The sequence below is a fragment of the Paramormyrops kingsleyae genome, chromosome 1, assembly GCF_048594095.1.
Source record: "Paramormyrops kingsleyae isolate MSU_618 chromosome 1, PKINGS_0.4, whole genome shotgun sequence".
NCBI classification, from domain to species: Eukaryota; Metazoa; Chordata; class Actinopteri; order Osteoglossiformes; family Mormyridae; genus Paramormyrops; species Paramormyrops kingsleyae.
Window position 1 is genome coordinate 8,672,183 of NC_132797.1, and position 20,152 is coordinate 8,692,334.

Sequence of the window (20,152 nt, forward strand, 5' to 3'; positions counted from 1 at the left end):
TCAGGAAAGACTCTCTGTGTGATGAAATGTGAAATGGAACTTCTGAGAATTCTCCTGGAAGTCTGTGACACAGAAGAAAAGCATTTCAATGGACACAATGTGGTTTTACCTACTTTAATGATCTCTAAACACCTTTGACCCTTCCTGCTTTCCTTAAAGCAAGTCACGGTCAATCCAAACCACGCCTCTCACAAACAGGGTAACAATGGCGAACACGGTAAACACAAACGCACATCTGCTAAAGCCTGAGGAATGTTTCCCAGGCTGCCAAAGGAAATATTTGAAACGATACAGTAAAGATAATGCTCAACAGAAGCTCATGCAGCAACCCCATGACAAGGACCTGACATTAACCAAGCCCTGTTTTCCAGCACAGAATAAGAATGCTGGTTTCTTCTGGGAGGACTTGAAGGATTAGCGTTTTTTCCACTGGGTGTGGCTGCAGGACCCACCAAAGATCTGCAAAGCACACATCTGTGTACACACTCCTCCACTTCAGTGCTACTCAAGAACTTAACTGTGAAAACATCATCTGATTTGGAAATGAATTTATGAATGGATAACTGTATAACGGTTTCAGCACTGCTAGCGTTAACGACTGAATGATTGAAACTATTCACAGAAGATAGATAAAGTCGCCTTTTTTCTTTAGAGGAACACTGCTAGTTCATTAGTTTCTTCAAAGAAAAACATATTTGAGAAAAAAACATAGTTGACTCAAAACTGATGACTCTTCTGGAAAGAATGTGCAGTCAGGACTCCACTGGCATTGTTTAGTCACACTTAAATAACTCTGTTCATTACAGAGATGCCCCTCTGGAGAAGCATTTAATTCATCACTTATCAACCTTCACAGATGCAGATATTCAGCAGATCTGTGCAGTGGAATCAACCTGCATGACGACGGTCTGTATCTCCAGCTGTCACAGTGCTGGCAGCTGTTCTCCCCCAGGTCACCAGCCCCCAGCCGCGGGCCAACGGCTCGCCGCTCTCCAGGCTCTGCCGACACAGGCCGCCGTGTCTGAATCAGCCCCTTGGAACGTGGCCTGGATGCAATGGGAGAGCTGTATAAGGCCGGGCCGCTGGCTCACACTGCCACCTCCCCCAGTTAGCGAAATGTGGAAAAATTAAAGAAGCTGGAGGGAGGGGTGCTTCTAAGGGGGTGCCTCTGATGGGGTGCCTCTAAGGGGGTGCCTTTGAGGGAGTGCCTCTAATTTAGGGGTGGGGAACCTGATCCTTGCAGGGCCGGTGTGGATGTTTTTGCGATGGCCTCTCAGTCAGCCAATAATGAAGCAGGAGCTCTCAAATCCAGTCCTGGGGACCCACTGTTATTGGCTGATTTCAAAAACTCGCACCCACATTGGCTGTCCATGGAACAGGTTCCCCAGGCCTGCTCTAATAGGTTGCCTGTAATGGGGTGCCTCTAAGAGGATACCTCTAATGGGTTGCCTGTAATGGGGTGCCTCTAAGAGGATACCTCTAATGGCTTGCCTGTAATGGGGTGCCTCTAAGAGGATACCTCTAATGGCTTGCCTGTAATGGGGTGCCTCTAAGAGGATACCTCTAATGGCTTGCCTGTAATGGGGTGCCTCTAAGGGGGTGGCACTAAGGGGATGCCTCTAAAGGGTGCCATTATTTCAATCATATACAAGATTTCCAAAGGCTTTGTATCAGCCCCTGTTGGACACATTTCGGGCTGTCCCGGGGTTTCTGTCCGTTTTGGCCTCAGGACGACACTGACGCTTTGACATGGATTAGCTAAGAATACAGCGCACGACACTCTTTGCTCAATGTAGGCCTTGAGGGTAAAACTGGAATTAATGGAGCAATTTAATGGAAAAGAAGCTCCTGTAAGTTCCTGACTTGTTGAGAAACCATGGGCGTCGCCGGCATTAAATGTAACGTGTCCCCCTCACATTTCAAAATTATTCGTTTTGACCCCCCCCCACACATTTAACATAAAATATTAGTTCACCCAGGGCTGTGTCAACCCCCCCACATTCAAAATGCTTCTGACACCCCTGTGAGAAACATTTACACGTTTTTTTCTGTCTGGGACAGAGTTCACCCAATGGCAGTTTAGTCTCTGCTAGCTGTGTTCATTTGCAGGCAGTCAGGGACGTTCTGGAAAGTGCATGATGAGATCAGGCCATTTCCTCCATTTTAACAGTGGGCCTCGACTGAAACTAAGCTGAACGCATCGCAGTCTTAAAATGTCTTAGTTATGGGATGTGAAAATGTAGCATTAACTGTGTATAAGTCAGTAGATACAAGGCAGTTTGATCTAAGAAAAGATCAAAGAATGCACAAGAATTTCAGAATTATGCTGTATCTGCGTGACACAAAGAAGGGGTCTAGCTAGAAATTGTAGACTCCCTGACAAAATGACACCTTGGGCCCCAATGTACTGAGTTGGGGGGGGGGTCCTTCACCATAAAAATTGCTGGGGTGGGGAAGAGTATATTATATGTCCCACATGGTCAAATTTGCAGAGCAGAGGTATACATTACCAAGCGTATACATTAGGGCCATTATGTTTCATATTCTGGGGCCCCTATATAGTACGAGGCCCCCTGAATCTGCCACGCCCCTCTAACACTCCTGGACTGAAGCACACAAAGAGTTAACATATTTACTGTAATTAAAGAATAAAAAGCAATAAGAGGTAAATAATGAACGCTACACTTCCACGCAGGAGTGCATGTGAGAGATGATCGGTCTGTGTCTGTGTAGGTGAGTGCATGTGAGAGATGATCGGTCTGTGTCTGTGTGGGTGAGTGCATGTGAGAGATGATCGGTCTGTGTCTGTGTGGGTGAGTGCATGTGAGAGATGATCGGTCTGTGTCTGTGTGCGTGAGAGCATGTGAGAGATGATCGGTCTGTGTCTGTGTGCGTGAGTGCATGTGAGAGATGATCGGTCTGTGTCTGTGTAGGTGAGTGCATGTGAGAGATGATCGGTCTGTGTCTGTGTAGGTGAGTGCATGTGAGAGATGATCGGTCTGTGTGCGTGAGTGCATGTGAGAGATGATCGGTCTGTGTCTGTGTGTGTGAGTGCATGTGACAGATGATCGGTCTGTGTCTGTGTGGGTGAGTGCATGTGAGAGATGATCGGTCTGTGTCTGTGTGCGTCAGTGCATGTGACAGATGATCGGTCTGTGCCTGTGTGCGTGAGTGCATGTGAGAGATGATCGGTCTGTGTCTGTGTGCGTCAGTGCATGTGACAGATGATCGGTCTGTGCCTGTGTGCGTGAGTGCATGTGAGAGATGATCGTCTGTGTCTGTGTGTCTCTGGGGGTTTGTATGCTACTTTTTAGCTTGTGGTGACATTTTTCAGATCCCCACAATAGTAACCTATTTTTTTTTAACATCCGAATGCAATCAAAAAAACTAAAAATGCCAGAGGTCTTGTATTTTGTTTGGTTACTTATGGTTAAGGTTAGTGCTGGGTAGAGGTTAAGGTTGTTGCAATTAAGGTTATGCTCATAGAATTGAATGGAGAGTCCCCACAAAGATATTAATGATTGTATTGAGCGTGTGTGAGAGTGGCTCTGGGAAGATGTAAAGCTGTCACAGTGTCATGGACACATTTTAAACACATCTTCCTTCACTCTCTCTCACTTTCCTCCATGTAAACACATCCCAAAAAAGCCCAGCCTGCACGCAGCCCGCCCACTCGGCTGTACGGCCCGTGAAAGGAGTGTGTGCGGAGCATGTGCAGTCTGGTGGGCCGCACCAGTGCCCCTGCAGGACACCCTGACATTCCCGAGCAGTAAATTCGCACTCCGGATAATAACCAAACAAGGCCCATGTCATTATCGCAAGATGTCTGTGAGCTGCTTGGAAAGCTTTCTGGGGGTCTTGCCAAACTGCCGCCTCGAGCTCGCGGAATGTGTATACTCAAGTCTGATAGGGGTGGTGAGACAAAAACCATGTTTGCACATGTTTTCAATCTCTGATTGGGTGAAAAAGTAATCGGTAATCCTACCCATTCGCAGCCCTAAAGACAGGCGGATGAGTATTGCGATACTTACGGCTGCTGATCCTCCTGGTAAACATATTACAATAGATGTGCCAGTGTTGTACCATTTGATGTGGGCCGGTACTCACCAGTACACAGTACCAGCATCTCTTTGTTTTTTTCTACAGAGTACCAGCACCTCTCAGTATCTGCTGGTACCGAATAACAAGGGGAGTACTGGCACCTGGTACCAAGTAACATGAGGAGTACTGGCATCTGGTACCGAATAACATGTGGAGTACTGGCACCTGGTATCAAATAACATGAGGAGTACTGGCACCTGATACTGCATAACACAGGGAATACTGGCAACTGGTACTGCATAACAAGGGGAGTACCGGCACCTGGTACCGAATAACATGAGGAGTACTGGCACCTGGTACCGAATAACATGAGGAGTATTGGCACCTGCTACCGCATAACAAGGGGAGTACCGGCACCTGGTACCGAATAACATGAGGAGTACTGGCACCTGGTACCAAATAACATGATTACTGGCACCTGGTACCGCATAACAAGGGGAGTACCGGCACCTGGTACCAAATAACATGAGTACTGGCACCTGGTACCGCATAACAAGGGGAGTACTGGCACCTGGTACCGCATAACAAGGGGAGTACCGGCACCTGGTACCAAATAACATGAGGAGTACTGGCACCTGGTACCGCATAACAAGGGGAGTACCGGCACCTGGTACCAAATAACATGAGGAGTACTGGCACCTGGTACCGCATAACAAGGGGAGTACCGGCACCTGGTACCAAATAACATGAGTACTGGCACCTGGTACCGCATAACAAGGGGAGTACCGGCACCTGGTACCAAATAACATGAGGAGTACTGGCACCTGGTACCGCATAACAAGGGGAGTACCGGCACCTGGTACCAAATAACATGAGTACTGGCACCTGGTACCGCATAACAAGGGGAGTACTGGCACCTGGTACCAAATAACATGAGGAGTACTGGCACCTGGTACCAAATAACATGAGGAGTACTGGCACCTGGTACCAAATAACATGAGTACTGGCACCTGGTACCAAATAACATGAGGAGTACTGGCACCTGGTACCAAATAACATGAGGAGTACTGGCACCTGGTACCGCATAACAAGGGGAGTACTGGCACCTGGTACCGCATAACAAGGGGAGTACCGGCACCTGGTACCAAATAACATGAGGAGTACTGGCACCTGGTACCGCATAACAAGGGGAGTACCGGCACCTGGTACCAAATAACATGAGTACTGGCACCTGGTACCAAATAACATGAGGAGTACTGGCACCTGGTACCAAATAACATGAGTACTGGCACCTGGTGCCGCATAACAAGGGGAGTACTGGCACCTGGTACCGCATAACAAGGGGAGTACCGGCACCTGGTACCAAATAACATGAGGAGTACTGGCACCTGGTACCGCATAACAAGGGGAGTACCGGCACCTGGTACCAAATAACATGAGGAGTACTGCCACCTGGTACCGCATAACAAGGGGAGTACCGGCACCTGGTACCAAATAACATGAGTACTGGCACCTGGTACCGCATAACAAGGGGAGTACTGGCACCTGGTACCAAATAACATGAGGAGTACTGGCACCTGGTACCAAATAACATGAGGAGTACTGGCACCTGGTACCAAATAACATGAGTACTGGCACCTGGTACCGCATAACAAGGGGAGTACTGGCACCTGGTACCGCATAACAAGGGGAGTACTGGCACCTGGTACCAAATAACATGAGGAGTACCGGCACCTGGTACCAAATAACATGAGGAGTACTGGCACCTGGTACCGCATAACAAGGGGAGTACTGGCACCTGGTACCGCATAACAAGGGGAGTACTGGCACCTGGTACCAAATAACATGAGTACTGGCACCTGGTACCGCATAACAAGGGGAGTACTGGCACCTGGTACCGCATAACAAGGGGAGTACCGGCACCTGGTACCAAATAACATGAGGAGTACTGGCACCTGGTACCAAATAACATGAGTACTGGCACCTGGTACCGCATAACAAGGGGAGTACCGGCACCTGGTACCAAATAACATGAGGAGTACTGGCATCTGGTACCAAATAACATGAGGAGTACTGGCACCTGGTACCAAATAACATGAGTACTGGCACCTGGTACCAAATAACAAGGGGAGTACTGGCACCTGGTACCACATAACAAGGGGAGTACTGGCACCTGGTACCAAATAACATGAGTACTGGCACCTGGTACCAAATAACAAGGGGAGTACTGGCACCTGGTACCACATAACAAGGGGAGTACTGGCACCTGGTACCAAATAACATGAGTACTGGCACCTGGTACCAAATAACATGAGGAGTACTGGCACCTGGTACCGCATAACAAGGGGAGTACCGGCACCTGGTACCAAATAACATGAGGAGTACTGGCACCTGGTACCGCATAACAAGGGGAGTACCGGCACCTGGTACCAAATAACATGAGGAGTACTGGCACCTGGTACCAAATAACATGAGGAGTACTGGCACCTGGTACCGCATAACAAGGGGAATACTGACCCCTGTTTTTCCCCCACTAGCACTGTAATATTACTGTAGAAAATTATGTTTAGCTGAAGCATTACATAAACCCGGTGGGCACTTTATTAGGTGCACTTAAGTAGCACTGAGTAGGACTTACTTTTACCTTCAGAACCTCTTTGTGGGTAGATGAGTGCATTCTGGGAAGACTTACTGACAAAGAAATGCCCATGACTGGATTCTTTTGCTTCATCACACCAGTGTCTGTAGTGTGTATCTGCAGTGTGTATCTGCAGTGTGTATCTGCAGTGTGTATTGTTGGAGGTGGCCAGAGCCACCACTTCTGTTGCTACCAAACCCTCCATATGCAAAATTGCATATAAGAGGCATCTTGGCTGTTTTAATGCTATCAGTCAGTCAGTCGGCCTTGTCTCTGTGCTGCATGTTTTAAGCTGCATTCACATGATTGGCTGTTGGCCACTATGTGTATATCAATTGACAAAATACCGAAACCAAGACAGTATTTTAGTTGGTTAAAATGTAAATAATTATGATAATTATGCTGTCTATGAATAAATTGCCAGGGTAGGAGAGTTATATTGAAATGCTCACTTTTTTATGCACTCATGACACAGATATTTTGTTCTCCATGCCCGACTCAGAGGCATGACTTGGCTTGCATGGAATCATCCGCCGCTTTCTCGTATCTGCTTCTGATGAATTGCTTACATCATTCAGCCAGAGGTGTCAGGCCCTTCCTGTCAGGCAGAGAACAGCACACTTTGTTTCACTAAGTACGGCACCCTGAAAGGCACGGAGTGTCTTTGGTTATCCTCAGCACAGCAGTTATGTTACTCTCAGAGAGCAGGGGAGTGGCAGAGCTGACCCCCCCCCCCACCCCACCCCTTCAATGCTTGCATGTTTGGATAATTACCCAGAATTCCCAAGCAGCATGGAAACCCAGCCAGTGAAGCTTTGCCCAGCTCCAGTTGCCATGACGATGAGGCACTGACTAACCACTGGTGTGAGAGACACCCTATGTGTGCCATCCAGCTGTTTATTTACCAGGAGAGTTATTGTCCAGAAGCCTTAACACCTTCTGCACACCCTCAGTCACTGAACACTTCCTGTCTCTTCCTACATAAGATTCAGTAGCTGAGTAGGAGTTTTGTCAGCCATAATATCTGCTACATCTGCATGTGATTTATACTCTTGAGACGTCATGCCTCTGAGGTCTGTGATGAAGAATTAAGAGGCTTCTTTAATGTTGGTACAGGACCTTCTGTGGGGAGGGGGAGTGCAATCCCCCATTTACAGACCCCCACATTCCCATGTGTCGCCCTGACAGCCGTCGCCATGGTGATCAGCTGGTAAAAATCAACGACCCTGAGTGCGGTTTGCTGTCCAATCCCCTGAAACACTGGAAAGAGGTTCCCAGTTATCAGGGATATAAATATCCCCTCTCTGAGAGGCAAAGGGCAAACAAGGCACTAAGTGTAAAAAGTAATATGTCGGAATAAGTGAAACATATCATTCTGAAGCGTGTGCAATCATCAGTGATCTTCTGTTTTGTGGTGCTGCTATTTTTTATTAAAAATCAGTTTCTGATGAAGGGGAAAACACAGGCAAACAAGGTATTTTCTTCTTGCTTTTGCGGTTAAGCTAGACCAACGAATTCAGCCCCGCTATCGTAGATCATGTGCGGCATTTTGTCTTCAGGCTTTGCTTTTCTGAAACCTTCTCAGAGAAAAGACTCACGCATCTGGCAGCTGCCTCACCAAGTTGTAAATTACAGCAGTCGACAACAATCCATTCCTGTCACAACCAGTGAGTTTATGGTGAGCTCTCATGCTAAAAAACGGGCTCTTTGAACGCAGGAGTGTCTGAGAACCTAAGTTCTGATAACAAAGTATAACGTTGCTATAAATGTTTCAATGCAAAGAAGTGAGATGAACGTGAACATGAACACATATGAAAACTGGCATGCGCGCAGCCCATTTAAGAACACAAATCAGCGCCCCACAGTGGAGAGCTGCGGAAGTGTTTTTCAAGCTCATATAAATTTAAAAGTTTCACTGCTTCAGATTTCCAAAGTAATTATATAGCGCAACTAATTAGGGGGTTGAGTTTAACGTTATGGCGCACATTTACCATCCCATAATTTCACTGCACATCTTTTTACATCTACTGATGTCTTTGCTCATGATTTTTATTGTATGTTTTGCAGTCATTTTGTTTTTGTTAATCATATTAGTTTTTATTGTTTCGTTTTTCTTTCTATTGTCGATTTCCTTTCAAGCACAATTCTGGCTGGCAGATTGGCCAGTATTTCGCTACACAGACGTAGAGTGTACGTTTGAGCGTGAGACAGAAAATGTGGAGCGCTTGTATACATCCATATCCATTTCGTATAGTGAACATACATTTATTAAGGCAAGCTTTAACTAGTCTCTAACCCCCTCCCTTTTAGTAGCTGAGAGAAAACATTCATGTCTATTTCAGGATAAAGTGTCCCAGAGGAGGGAAAGAGGGACCAGGGACTTTCAAGAGAATGTTAGTCCTCTTCAAGTGACAGCGGTGACATATACTTAATGGGCGGCTGCCTGCCAAACAGGATTCCAACTTAAAAGAGAGGCTTCCTTTGCAAGAAAAAAAACTTAGCATGCAATCCTCAGAGTGTCTCTGGGTGAGACATCAAAGGGACGAGGAAGAGGACTTTCCTCTACACACCTCAGGATGAAGAGCCAGCTCATCGGCTGGGACGACCAGGGGCTGTGCCGTCACGTCTGTCTGCATGGGGGCAAACTGCTGTTTGGGTCAGTGCCACCACTGACGAAGGCACTTCCTGACTTTGTGACAACAAAAACTAAATGGAGGCCGGGGGGGAGGGGGGGGGACCAGCTACTCACACATTAGTGCAGTGAGACAAAGACAAGGCAACACACATTCCATCTCCACCAGTGATACTTTATTAGCGTGTATGAAAGGCGTTTAATAAAGTGCAACTGAGTAGCATGATAAAAATACAACAATGCTGTAAGAAACCTATTGCTTTGTATTTCTAACCAGGTATGAGCACCACACATTACTCCAGATACTTGGTGTAAGAAAGAAGAATCCCTGACTTGGCATCAGATGTCCTCCGACCGTGACCTCTGTTCACCTGATGTTAGAGCGCCCCCCCAAGGGTCAGTAGTCACTTTGAATGCTACTAGTAAGCATATCATTAATACAGTGCAAGGAAACAGCTTGCTTTGGTTTAATCTCAAGTTCATGTTGTAGGTATTAAAAAAAAAATCACCTGTACAATCACTAGAAATTCCTGTCGGACATAAGACAGACCTGCACAACCCTCAGAGGGGATTGTGAACAACAACGGAAGCATTAAGAACACTGATAAAGGCTGGGTGAAGGTGTTTTATGTGTCTGAATGCAGATGTGCGACCCCTAGCTGTGTGAAGGTGTATTACATGTCTGAATGCAGATGTGCGCCCCCTAGCTGTGTGAAGGTGTATTACATGTCTGAATGCAGATGTGCGCCCCCTAGCTGTGTGCAGGTGTATTACATGTCTGAATGCAGATGTGCGCCCCCTTGCTGTGTGAAGGTGTTTTACGTGTCAGAATGCAGTTGGGCGCCCCCTAGCTGGGTGAAGGTGCTTTACGTGTCAGAATGCAGTTGAGCGCCCCCTAGGCCGGGGTCTTCTTCTTGCACTCCACTGAACAGAAGAGGCGGCCCTGCACGACCATGAAGCGCTGGCCGATGAGGCAGCAGGAGCAGCCGGAGCAGCGGAAGCACTGGGGCTCGGCGTGCCAGTTGTGCTCCCCATAGGCGACGCGCTGGGCCTCAGGCTCCACCAGCTGCTGGCAGGCGGCGCAACACTAGGGGGCAGTATGGACAAAGAGAACAATTTAAAATTCAATGATTATGTTGGTGCAAAGTACCCCTCCAGTGTTACAGTTTAACTCCACGTTTCTGAATGCATATCTTAATTCTCCACACAGACAGCATGCACCCACTTGTTTGAAATGAAAGGGAAAGAAACTTGAAAGTATTTTGCCCTTACAGCCCAATCACGCGCCATTGAACAGGTGGGTGTCGCTACCTTTGGTAAAAGCCAGTCCCTCTCTCATGATATTTCCTAATTTGCTGCTTCTGTAGTAGCGGGGCCAGCAATAGAACTTTCTAGAAGGGGGACATCAGGATCTTCCAGTTATACGCTAGATATCGGAGTCTGAGGTGAAATGTTCTCGTGCTCTCAGCTATGAAAGGCGACTTCACCACATGGCCGAGGGGAGAAAAGTGAAGCGCGTCACGTGTTCATTCCTTGCATTGCGATTGTGCACAACCAGAAGTCAACTTTGCATTTTGATCCGTTCCCGGGCCAAAGATACGCCGTACGATACTGCTGATGCCCGCAATGACAGCATCCACCCACCCAACCATTCAGTCTCAGTAGCATTTGCGAGTGTAAACATCCCATAAAGTACACTGCTCAAAAACATTAAAGGAACACTTCGAAAACACATCAAATCTCAATGGGGGGGAAAAAATCATACTGGATATCTATGCTGATATGGACTGAGTAATGTGTTAGGAACAAAGAGATGCCACATTGTTTGAAGGAAATGAAAATTATCAACCTACAGAGGACTGAATTTAAAGACACCCCAAAAATCAAAGTGAAAAAATGATGCGGCAGGCTAGTCCATTTTGCCGAAATTTCATTGCAGCAACTCAAAAATCGTACTCAGTAGTTTGTGTGGCCCCCACATGCTTGTATGCATACCTGACATTGTCAGGGCATCCTCCTAATGAGGCAACAGATGGTATCCTGGGGGATCTCAATTCAGATCAGGACCAGGGCATCACTGAGCTCCTGGACAGTCTGAGGTGCAACCTGGTGGCATCAGATGGACCGAAACATAATGTCCCAGAGGTGTTCTATTGGATTTAGGTCAGGCGAGTGTGGGGCCAGTCAATGGTATCAATTCCTTCATCCTCCCGGAACTGGCTGCATTCTCTCGCCACATGAGGCCGGTCATTGTTGTGCACCAGGAGGAACCCAGGACCCACTGCACCAGCGTAGGGTCTGACAATGGGTCCAAGGATTTAATCCTGATACCTAATGGCAGTCAAGGTACCGTTGTCTAGCCTGTAGGGGTCTGTGTGTCCCTCCATGGATATGCCTCCCCAGACCATCACTGACCTACCACCAAACCGGTCATGCTGAACAATGTTACAAATAGCATAATGTTCTCTATGGATTCTCCAGACCCTTTCATGTCTGTCACATGTGCTCAGGGTGAACCTGCTCTCATCTGTGGAAAGCACAGGGCACCAGTGGTGGACCTGCCAATTCTGGTATTCTATGGCAAATGCCAATCGAGCTCCACGGTGCCGGGCAGTGAACACAGGGCCCACTAGAGGATGTCGGGCCCTCAGGCCACCCTCATGAAGTCTGTTTCTGATTGTTTGGTCAGAGACATTCACACCAGTGGCCTGCTGGAGGTCATTCTGTAGGGGTCTGGCAGTGCTAATCCTGCTCCTCCTTGCACAAAGGAGCAGATACCGGTCCTGCTGATGGGTTAAGGACCTTCTATGGCCCTGTCCATCTCTCCTAGAGTAACTGCCTGTCTCCTGGAATATCCTCCATGCCCTTGAGACTGTGCTGGGAGACACAGCAAAATTTCTGGCAATGACACATCAATATGCACCATCCTGGAGGAGTCGGACTACCTGTGCAACCTCTGTAGGGTCCAGGTATCGCCTGATGCTACCAGTAGTGACACTGACTGTAGCCAAATGAAATACTAGTGAAAAAACAGTCAAAGAGATTAGGACAGAAAAATGTCAGTGGCCTCCACCTGTTAAACCATTCCTGGTCTGGGGGTCGTCTCATTGTTGCCCCTCTAGTGCACCTGTTGTTAATTTCATTAACACCAAAGCAGCTGAAACCGATTAACAACCCCCTCTGCTACTTAACTGACCAGATGAATATCCAAGAAGTTTAGTTGACTTGATGCTATACTCTGATTAATAAGCGTTCCTTTAATTTTTTTGAGCAGTGTATTTAACAAAGCATCATATGTTATTCTTTTCCTGAAATTAACCATATAAGATTACTTTTCAATTACTGGTATTTAATTAGTTACACTATTTACTCTTTCAGTGACAGTAGTTATTTACATATCATATATATATATCATATCATATATTATATTTCATATGTCTTATATCTTATATTTGACTTTTCCCACTTCATCAGAGTGAAGAAGGCGAGGCGGGGGAAGATGGCTGCTCACCACGGCGTGGTTCTTCATGTAGCACGGCTTGCACACCGGCTTGTCCTTCTCCATGACGTAGGTCTCCCCTGCCAGCACGCAGTCGCAGTCAAAGCAGCAGAAGTGCTTCAGGTGCCAGTCCTGGCCCTCGGCCTGCGTGTACTCCAGGCTGAAGATCAGCTGTGGGAGAGCACGTTGACAAACATGAAGGTAACCCTAACCCTAAATGTGTCCTCACACTAGGCGATCTGTACCGGGCCCAGGCACATTTGACCCCCAAAGTCCAGTTCATTTGACTAGGGTGATCACTCTGTACCGAGCCTGAACGCGATGCCCATCTAGTGTGATCGGTAACTGTCCCCGAGCACGGAACACACACACGATGTCAATACATTACATGAACTAGACCTGGAAGGAACGGATTGGGTCGGTTGTACAGATTAGGTAGCGACAAACATTTAACTAACATGGCGGCAAAGGGATCCCTTTGGTTTTGCGGGAAATTTAGTCTGACGAGAGTATCCACATCTTCTTTTAAATGAAAATCACTGCATTGCATGCTAGATAAATCTATGAGTTGCCGTGTGTCATGTACCCAAAATGACTGCAAAAAAGTAATAAAATAAGGACATTAGTCGTGAAATCCAGTGTGCTGTGTGAAACTACTTTTCTTCCTGTTTGTGTCACATGCGAGTATGCCCTAGGTCTAAGCCTAATCCTAACCCTATATCTAAAATGGTATATTTTTATATATACATTTGTGCTGCTTCAATGATGAGTGTCTCTCTCTCTCTCTCTCTCACACACACACACACACACACACACACAAACACACATATCACTGAAGGAGCACAAAGAAACAAAGAAGTATTCTGGTGCCGAATTCACTGAAGAAAAATAAATAAGTCAAATGTGGGGCAAAGTAGAGAATTTAGCATAGGCATAACTCTAAGCCTAACGCTAAGCTTAACCCTAGCCCAAGTGTAACCCAAACCCTATCCCTAAGCCCAACTCCTTACTGAACATTAGCTGTGGGGGAACACTGGGATAAGGGGGTCAAATTTTTATTTATTTATTTAACCTTTATTTAACCAGGAAGGTCCCATTGAGTTACAATAACTCTTCTTCCAGGGAGTCCTGGCCAAGAATGGTGGCTGGTTACAAGCACACAATACACAACATACTACCAAAGCTGCTGATGCAGGAGAATCTCCCCCCAGTCAAGACAATACAGTTTGATGGGTGGTGCACTTGAGATGCCTGCGGGTGGCCTCTGAGCTGAGCTTAACCAGGTCACTGGGAGAGTCAGAAATGGGCCTCCGACCAAGGCTCCAACCCACACTGAGCACTGGACTCTGCTGAAATGCGCTAATGAGATTAAATATAATTAAGGAAATAAAGGTAATAAAGATGGTAATTATGAGTTTCATTTAGAAGGGGAGGGTTTCTCAGGGCTAAACCCCCAGGGCATAAAATTTCCCATAATCCTCAGCTCAGAATTAATGGGGAACGAGCACTCGGCTGACCGCCCCCTCGGCCCCCGGCCTCAGGCCCCCTCGGCCCCCGGCCTCACGCCTGCACGGCCTTACCTCATCGCAGCCAGCGCAGCGCGGCTTCTCGCTGTCACCGTAGTGACGGCCGCAGTACATCTTGCCCTTCTTCCAGAAGTAGATCATGTCGACGAGCAGCTCGGCGCAGACGCTGCAGACGAAGCAGGCCGGGTGCCACAGCTTGTCGTAGCCGGCCCGCTCGGCGTACACGGCTGGCTCGCCCTGCCGCATAGGCTGCTGGCAGTGGTGGCACGACTGCGGGGAGAACAGGGGACACAGATTACGACTTCCACGTACAGTGCATACGCTGCGTTTCAGCAATAGCCAGCACTGAATGGCTAAATAGCTCCTCCTAGTGACCCGATGTGAATTATGTTGGAAGCTCCTCCCACTTTCCATCTCTGTATTTCCATTGGCTCCCTTAAAGTGGCTCAATAGAGCAAAGCAAACTCACAAAGGCTTGTCCAGCCTTGGCTGCAGCTTGAGGACTTCCTGCAGGTCCCACCGTCCCCACAGCAGCCGTGGTGGCTCTGCCTGGCACTGCTCCACCCCCGTTCCCAGCCGCAGGGGCCTCCCTCGCGGCAGCGTGAGCCTGGCTCTTCAGGTCCTCAGGCAGCGTTAGGTCACCCACGCCCAGCGCCTCCTCCTTGTACTTCTTCACGTACTGCTGCATCTGCTTGACCTCGCCCGGCGACAGCTCGTGGCACTTGGCCGGGTCCTGGTCGTGTTCGGGCAGCTGCTTGGCCAGCTGCTTCTTGCGGTACATGGCGCCTTCGGTGCCTGTGACTGGCTGCTTCTCCTTGGGCAGCATCTCTATGTAGCGTACGGCCTGGAGACAGGAAGCAAGACACGCTTAGGGACGCATATAGGGGTGGGGCCACAGGAACACTGGTATCAGCTCAAAGGCTGATTGGCCGCCATCTCTTGTCACTCACCACATCAAAACACATCATTGGCTAATGATGAGGCTGGCTCTTCTGTGTGAAATATGGCCTTTTTTATGCCCCCCACCTAAAAAAAATTGCCCCTAGTGTCTCCAAATGTCCAATCTCTGAGAAAGTCATTCTACCTTCATTCCAAAACCAAGAAATTACTTATACGTACAATTTTTAAATTATTTTTACAGCTGCCTGCACAGCTGCAAATCTGCAGGAAGATGATCTGCTAACTGCTAACACAAGGCGAGCGTGAATATTACCAGGCTCGGGTTGGCCACCGGCGGAGCCCACTCGTACGTCGCCACCTTCAAGAGCGGCGCAGCGTCCTTCTTGACTGCTGCATCAGTGGGGAGGGGGGCCGTGCTGCCCGGTGCAGGGGGCAGAACATCTTTCTTCAGCTTGGCGATGAGGCCGGTGTACTTGGTGTCCTCGAAGAGCTTGCCCACCTTCTTTCTCTCCTCGGAGCCCATCTGCACGTCGTGGTCCTCCAGGCCACATTTGCAGTTGCGGCAGATCTTTCTATAGGGGAGTGACATCATACCGTAAGCTGGGGGGCCCCAACGCTCAAACATTCAAAAGCTCCATCAGTCATACACTTTTACAAAGGCTCACTTATACAAAATTACAATATAACGCAATGAATTCTCTGTTATTTGTTGTGCTAAACTTGCTGCGGAAAAGCACATTTCCATGGGTGCTTTTAGTTGCGCGCAGAGTGAGGTGACGTCATTTTTTTTCATTGGGGGTTTGCACCGGATGGCTGCAGATGGTTCGCATCTAGCACAGATTTTTTTGTCCAGAGGAGATGATGTGTGTCCATCCGCACGTGCAAGATACACTTCATGCACAAAAGTATTGGGTCACATGGCCATTAAACCTACAGGAACTTTTATGACATCACATCCTAAATCCACAGCCACCAATAAGAAGTCGGTCCCCTCTTTGCAGCTATAATAGCTGCCACTCTTCTAGGAATTTTTGCCCATTCATGCAGAACAGCAGAGATCAGGCACTCATGCCTTTTCAAAACACCTCTGTTCTATCCATAAAGACTGTACAAAAAGACAAAAAGGCATACAATTCAGCAGTCACTACTGCACACATAAAGACTAATGGCTCTCTGTGGAAGGTCATGACCTCCTGGCTGCATGACATCACACATACAACATCCCATCTGAAACAAGTGATTCTTTAAATACACCCCAATAGCCGTCTTCCCCCTATTGGCCTCTGATGGTAAAATTAAACTTCAGATCTGGATACCAGGAAAACACAGAGCATGTTCACTATATGGTGCTTTCTTGTGTGTTATCTGAAGATAAAGGGAGAATTACTAGTTCCCTTACAATCTGAAGAGCAGTGATGTTTTGCAACGGTTTTATTTATTTATTTTTGTTTCACAACTAGAGACAGGATGCTCCTCTCCTTTGTTATAAAAAAAGAACAAACCTCCGCCCAAAACCTTAAGCTGTGACAGCGACACAAACCTCCAGAAGTGCAGCTCAAAGCCTTCACATTTATCTTTGCACTTCAGACATGGTGCTCCAGCTCCAATCTCGTGGCCCAGAGTGACCTGCGGAGAAAAGGGCCACGTTGAGAGCGTCAAACCCTATGCAGACCCTCTCAGACCCTCTGCATGCAGATGATATTCATACATTTACTGTTACGTGTCCCGATTAATTAAATACTACGCATAAAATCCACAAGTGAAATAATGTCATTGCACACTTCAGAGAAAACCAAGCTTAAGATTTATCTCAATTCCGTAACTTTCCTAACGGTTTTCATTCTATTCATGCCGAAGACCTTTGTCAGTTTCTTGCTAATTCATGACTCAGTGCAGCGCTTCCGTTAAATGGCCACGAATGAATGGAGGTGTGTCCATGAACAGCGACAAAGCCTCACCAAGAGCAAACAGCAGCACATACGCAGGGTCACAGTATAGCAGGATACTACTAAAAACTTCGTATTAAAGCTCAGCTTCCGTGTTCATTTTGCTATTAAACTGGCGAATTAAGCAGCCAAAGGCGTTCTTCTTATGAAAGTCAAACGGACTGCGCAGGGCTTCCTTGTGTCACATATGACTGTTGAGGTTTTGCACTTTGATTAACACTTAAGACAGTCTGAAAGGCTTCGGGCCAAGCAATTCCTAACTAGAGAAAAAACTCCAGTAAAGTCCGCAGATTCACGTCCACACGCCCCCTGGAGCCAAAAGTTCAGTTCGGGAGCCGCATCTTGCCATTCACAGGGCTCGATCGGCTGAGTGTCCTTACGTGTTATCAGTTTATACGAGTAAACGTTATAAATTTTCATTTTGTTGTAAAGATATTAATATCTCAGAGTTTTCACAGCAGCTCAAAGGATGTACAAACCTGTACGGCACATGCTTTACTGATCACAACTACAGCTCGTGTCTAATTGAAAGAAACATGTCATGTCAATAAAACAAACCATTTAAGGGCACCTAAAATATAATATAAGTGTCTATAATATAAAGATAAGGATCGATCGTATTTCAGATGGCTTACATATACAAGCGCACTCTGAGGTCATTTGACGGGACGCAGCAAGACTCCGCCGCGCACCTACAGGGCGTCGCCACGGTTCGTGGACACACACGTACCTTTTTAAGCTCCCGCTCCACTTCCATGGTTCGTAGGCTCACTGACTCTGCGACCAAGTGTTGCTGTATGTATGTATTTTTTTATTTTTTTTTAAACGCTGACCCTCGTCCTCACACGGAGCGCAGACCGACGCTCCTCACGCCCGTCTTATTGTTTGCAGGCACTTCCGCGGCTGCGGCGCCTCTGATGGCCGCAGAGAGTACAGGACGCCCGGGGAAGCCGTGCTGTCAGGCGGGGATTGGGTGTTCCAGGTTCATTAAAAGGCTTTTAAAGATAAGATAGACTTTGTTGATGCTGGGGGGTCTTAATATTGTAATAATGCTATTGTTATTATAAAATCACAGTCTGCACTCGTGCTTCTCAGGATTTATTAAAATACCGACGGACCTTTAAACAATGACAGTGTTATGTTTTACCACCCGACGGAGCCCATGACCAGCTCCATAAAGGCATATTGGGTAGCTGACGTGACGTGGAGTGAGATCTGCCGGCGGATGCAGGGCTGGAGTATAAACTCCAACCAAGTCGGACAACTTCTACTCCTCGTAGTGTGTGAGACCTGACTGGCGTTTTTCGTGGCAGACGAAATCGAGATCGTGGAAATCCCCGTGTTTTTGCATGAAGAATTTGGCGAACAGCGAAGGTAATTTAAAACTGTCTAAAAATATGCATATCATATTTATAACCTCATCATTTTTACTCAAATTTAAGGTAAGACGTGGCGTGATTTTAGCCTAGATAAATAAAGAAAGCTCAACCTGCGAGGGGAGGAGTATAGCTGAGGCCACGTGTGTTTCAGACGTTGCCTCAAAAATGTGTTCACAATAAATCTCACAATAAATAAATCAGTTCTTATTGAGATCCTTCCTGTGTCTTTTAAGGAGCCCACGAGTGAAATAAGGCGAGATAAGAATACATTGAGGAGAAAAAACATTTATTCTATCCCCTTCTCTAGGCGTGTTCCAAAAATGATTGGGTTTGTGGATGATGTCATCCCTCTATATCAGGGGTCACCAACCTTTTTAAAACTGAGAGCTACTTCTCGGGTACTGAGCCATACGAAGGGCTACCAGTTTGAAACGCCCTCCTAAACGTATGTCAACTTAATGTATAATAAACAGGTTTTTAACTGCTATTTTTAAAATATTGTCATTTTCAAATCTATATAAATGCAAATGTGATTAAAGAAGAATAGCAACAGGATAAAATTAAATTTTAGACACTGCTCACTGGTGAGTTGTGCTATTTTTAGAACAGGTCCGCTGGTGACTCATGTGGTCTTTGGGGGCATCCTGGTGCCCGCGGGCACCATGTTGGTGACCCCTGCTCTATACAATCTGTCAGAGTTTAGGAGTAATTTCTGGCTTTCTAAAGGACAAGTGGAGGTGCGTACGGTATTTTGAGGCTACGTTATTGTTATAGTTTATTATAATAATGTTTCCATGTTATCAATGACCTGTTTTCTCATATTTACTATCCCAGGATGTCATCACCACACTTGGTCCTGTTTACCAAAATCCCCTTAAAAGACAGTGTCCTGGCCTGTTTATGGACCCTGGCAAATCGAGTCCTACAGAGGTGTTGCAAGCCGCTTTAATATCAGCAAGTCCACTTTGATGGTTCATTGCCATCGGTTCTGTGTGCTGATAAACACACACATGGCACATCATGCTACCGGGCCAGTGGGGGAAAGTCTTCACAGGTCAGAGTTGGGATTTGCTAGGGCAGGTCTCCCAAGGACCGGATTGGCTGTCGGCGGCTGCCACATCCCGATTAGGAAGCCGCACCTAGAGAACCCACTGGCATACCTAAACCGGAAAAAAAAAAATTCTATCATTCTGATTGGGTACTGTGGCAGCCAGAGGAGATTCTGCCTCCCTGGTAGCTGGCATGATGCTTTCCAGCACACAGCAGTTGCTCAGGCTCTGGCGGAGGATCCCCGATCCCTCATGCCAGAGGGTCTGCACATCATTGCAGACTCAGCCTTCCCACTCTTGCCTCAGTTGCTGAAGCCGTACCGGGACAATGGACACCTCACAGACAGGCAAAACAATTATAACAGGAGACTAAACGGTGCTCGTGTGGTCACTAAACAGGCATTCGGACTAAATTCCAAATTCCGCCGACTGAAATACCTGCAAATGGACAGTATTCAGAAGATTAGCGCAGCAATGTGTTCCTGCTGCATCCTATACAACCTTTCCTACGATCCTGGGGATCAGCACCCTGAAATAATTAA

The 20,152-nt window shown here is 47.1% G+C and overlaps 1 protein-coding gene across 1 annotated transcript; it reads right to left on the reverse strand.

The window, feature by feature from the left end:
- Positions 1 to 9,465: 9,465 nt before the first annotated feature.
- Positions 9,466 to 18,091, reverse strand: tes (testis derived transcript (3 LIM domains)). The gene is made up of 7 exons (XM_023808925.2): positions 17,913 to 18,091; positions 16,777 to 16,862; positions 15,550 to 15,808; positions 14,806 to 15,180; positions 14,391 to 14,606; positions 12,823 to 12,981; positions 9,466 to 10,398 (listed from the first exon to the last, which is right to left on the reverse strand). Exons 1-7 carry the CDS (start codon positions 17,937 to 17,939, stop codon positions 10,207 to 10,209), a joined length of 1,314 nt encoding a protein of 437 aa, XP_023664693.1. The 5' UTR covers positions 17,940 to 18,091; the 3' UTR covers positions 9,466 to 10,206.
- Positions 18,092 to 20,152: the final 2,061 nt, after the last annotated feature.